Raw genomic sequence first — 574 nt, 5'->3', positions numbered from 1 at the left:
GCCTGCAGCAGCAGCAGCAGCATCAGCAGCAGCAGCAGCAGCAGCAGCAAGGAACAACGTTAGATTTGGCAGCCAAATTAAAAGTGGCAGCGCCCTCAAGTGCAGCTGCAGCATCGAGACAGCGCAGCAGCAGCAAAAGCAGCAATAACAGCAGCAAAAGGGAGAGCAGCAGCAACAGCAGCAGCTACAGGAACAGGGGCGATAGCAGCAGCAACAGCAGCATCAGAAGCTGCAGCGGGAGCATAAACACATGCAGCAAGAGCCGCACAAGCAGCAGCAGCATCAGAAGCTGCAGCAACAGCGGCAAGCAGCAGCAGCAGCACAAGCACGTGCAGCGCGAGCCGCAGAAACTGCAGCAACAGAAACAGAAGCAGTAGCAGCAGCAGCAGCAGCAGCACCAGTAGCAGCAGAAGCACGAGGAGAAGGAGCAGGAGCAGGACCAGCAGCAGCAGCAGCAGCAGCAGCAGCAGCACCAGCAGCAGCAGTAACCTGCAAGGTCTCCGAAAAGGACAACAGCAGGAAGGTTGCGAGAGAAGCCAGCGCGAGATGCCCAGACACCCGAACATTGCAGCCT

General features: G+C 58.0%; 1 protein-coding gene across 1 annotated transcript in view; it reads left to right on the top strand.

Annotated features, from left to right (window-relative positions):
- Positions 1–250: 250 nt before the first annotated feature.
- The window catches only part of ETH_00036685 (uncharacterized protein), a gene marked incomplete at both ends in the record, with an annotated part of 636 nt that continues 312 nt past the window's right edge, over positions 251–574 (top strand). Inside the window, one exon of the mRNA XM_013374884.1 lies at positions 251–574. Within this exon, the coding sequence (XP_013230338.1) occupies positions 251–574 (324 nt within the window).

Source organism: Eimeria tenella, genomic scaffold (genome assembly GCF_000499545.2).
Source record: "Eimeria tenella Houghton genomic scaffold, Eth_scaff2342, whole genome shotgun sequence".
Taxonomy (NCBI): domain Eukaryota; phylum Apicomplexa; class Conoidasida; order Eucoccidiorida; family Eimeriidae; genus Eimeria; species Eimeria tenella.
The sequence above is the reverse complement of the archived record's forward strand: the minus strand, read 5'-3'. Positions and strand labels throughout refer to the sequence as shown.